This window comes from Lynx rufus, unplaced genomic scaffold (assembly GCF_022079265.1).
Source record: "Lynx rufus isolate CCGP_SWC_20201006 ecotype Redwood Valley unplaced genomic scaffold, mLynRuf1.p SCAF_17, whole genome shotgun sequence".
In the NCBI taxonomy this organism is placed as follows: domain Eukaryota; kingdom Metazoa; phylum Chordata; class Mammalia; order Carnivora; family Felidae; genus Lynx; species Lynx rufus.
In genome coordinates, this window is record NW_025814831.1 from 600,272 (window position 1) to 603,032 (window position 2,761).

General features: G+C 47.7%; 1 protein-coding gene across 1 annotated transcript; it reads left to right on the forward strand.

The window, feature by feature from the left end:
* Positions 1–245: 245 nt before the first annotated feature.
* Positions 246–2,468, forward strand: LOC124512445 (disintegrin and metalloproteinase domain-containing protein 21-like). Its single transcript, XM_047079925.1, is given in 3 exon segments — positions 246–969; positions 972–1,123; positions 1,125–2,468. Coding segments are annotated over 3 exon segments (2,220 nt in total).
* The last annotated feature ends 293 nt before the right edge of the window (positions 2,469–2,761 follow it).

Sequence of the window (2,761 nt, forward strand, 5' to 3'; positions counted from 1 at the left end):
TGGGTCCAAGTCCCTACCCATGTCCATGTGACCACTCTTGACCATGGCCCACCTGACTCTCCCACATCCACCCCAGGTGAACTGATGAGCAGGGTCACCCAATGCCACACCCTGTGACTGTTACCTAACCCCACAGGTGGCCCCGAGGTGTAGGGTGCTGGCCACCCGGTACAACACTCTGTTCAGTCTGATGGTCTAGACCTGGCTTTGCTGAGGATCCTCCATTTAATCATTCTCATTGGCAGATGTCCCTGAGCAGGGGCATGAGGCTGGCAGAGGGCCAGGTCACCCTGAGGGCACCCCTCTTGCTGTTTGCACTCTGGGCATTGCTGGCTCCTGTCCAAGGTTCTCAAGGTCGTCCCTCATGGTGCTACATCTCTTCTGAGGTGGTAATTCCCAAGAAGGAGTTGCACCATGGCAAGGGCATTCAGATGCCTGGCTGGCTGTCCTATAGCCTGCATTTTGGGGGCAAGAGCCATGTTATCCACATGAGGCACAAGAAACTCTTTTGGTCCAGACATTTGCTGATGATGACTCAGGATGATCAGGGAGCCTTGCAGATGGACTACCCCTTCATCCCTCCAGACTGTTACTACCTCGGCTACCTGGAGGAGATTCCTCTTTCCATGGTCACCATGGACACATGCTATGGGGGCCTTGAAAGTATCATGAAGTTGGATGACCTTGCCTATGAAATCAGACCCCTCAGCGATTCCCAACGGTTTGAACACGTTGTTTCTCAGATAGTGGCAGACACCAATGCAACGGGACCTACTTATAACCTGGGTTATGAGGGGGATAGGAACCCCCTGTTCTCTCAAGCAAATATCAGTGCAGCCCCCAGGATCTCTAGTAAGTTGTATTCATCCCATCATGGAATTTTGAAAGGACTTGTTCTCGGTTCCAAAACAATGTATAGTGTGTTCAACAACGTGTCAAAATGTGCCCGATTCCTCACAAGGCTTGTTAGTTTGACTCAATGCTTCAAGGTATTGATGTAAGGCACTATATTTCCTCCATGGTCATTTATAATCTGCAAGATCCATTTGTCTTGAACAATTTTCAGGTGCTAGGGAGTCCGAATCATATCTACTTTGAAGGCACTTGTTTCGTGCTTTTAAAACAAACATACAGCTTTACTTATGAATAAAGATGCACCACATGAACTTCAGTTTCAGCCAGCCACATATGCGGTATGTGGATCAAAATCCATCATCTCGCTTGCTTCTCTAGGCAGACATTTTTTATTCTTGTCTGTGTTAGTAGCACAAAAAATTGCATTATCTATTGGTATTTTTTATGACAATCTGTTTTGTGCATGCCAGAGGAGGTCTACCTGCATTATGAATCAATACCCTATTATGACAGATTCTTTCAGTAACTGTTCCTTCATTCATATGCAGCATGTAGTGGTGAATAATTTTTGTGAGTGCATATTTGACTCAGGACTTTCCTATTTCAATAAAAGCCTGACTCACGATCGTTGTGGAAACTATGGAGTGGAGCCAGGTAAGCAGTGTGACTGTGGCTCCTTCAAGCAGTGCTACAACAATCCCTGCTGTACGAGTGATTGTATTCTAACCCCTGGCAGCAAATGTAATACAGGCAGATGCTGTACAAACTGCACCTATTCCGATGCTGGGACACTCTGCAGGCCAATCCAAAATATATGTGATCTTCCAGAATACTGCCGTGGGGTGTCCGTGGAGTGCCCCGATGACTTCTATATGCAAGATGGAACCCCGTGCACTGAAGAGGGCTACTGCTATCATGGAAACTGCACTGACCGCACTATGCACTGCCAAGAAATCTTTGGCAGAAATGCTGTGAAGGCTGAAAATGTCTGCTATACCATAAATCAAAAAGGCAGCCGATATGGACACTGCAGAAGAGACCCAGGAGTATTCAAATCTAAACCCTGTTCCCCCACAGACATGCAGTGTGGAAGGCTGCAGTGTAGTAACGTCACCCATCTCTCTCAGCTGCAAGAGCATGTTGGATTTCATCAGTCTGAGATCTCAGGGTTCTGGTGTTTTGGGCTGGATTCGCATCATAGCACAGGAACAACCAATATTGGTCATGTGAGAACCGGTACCCCCTGTGCTCCTGGAAAGTTCTGTCAGGATACCTACTGCAATGGCAGTGTGGCTCAGCTGAACTATGACTGTATCCCGGAGAAATGCAGTCACAGAGGGATATGCAACAATAACAGGAACTGCCATTGCCACGTAGGCTGGGATCCCCCGTGGTGCACTGAACGAGGCACTGGTGGGAGCACAGACAGTGGACCCCCTCCAAGAAGAATGCGGTCAGTCAGGCAAAGTCGTGAATCCGTGGTATATCTCAGAGTGATCTTTGCTAGAATCTATGTCTTAATTGCTGCATTCCTCTTTGGTGTTGCCGGAAATGTCAGAACTATCAACAGACAGAAAGTTACGGAAGAGACTGTTGATCAAGACAATGCATAATTCAGCCTCCAGACCCCTAAACAACTATAGACAATCCACGTGGCTCATCTGTGAAAATACAGTAATGAGGCGGCACAGCTAACATCCACGTTTCCAGGGGTCTGCGGGAGACACAGGGGTCCACAGGCACATCATGGACCTGACACCAGGTCTCTGATGCGTCACTGAGCAGAACTCTGAAATAAAACTTGAAAACTGCATGGTTGTGGCCTCTATGTATTTGTGTAAGCCTGTAAGAGCCCAAACGGTGCCTAAGACTCTGTGCAGAAGACCTGAGTCAGCAGCTGTGTCTT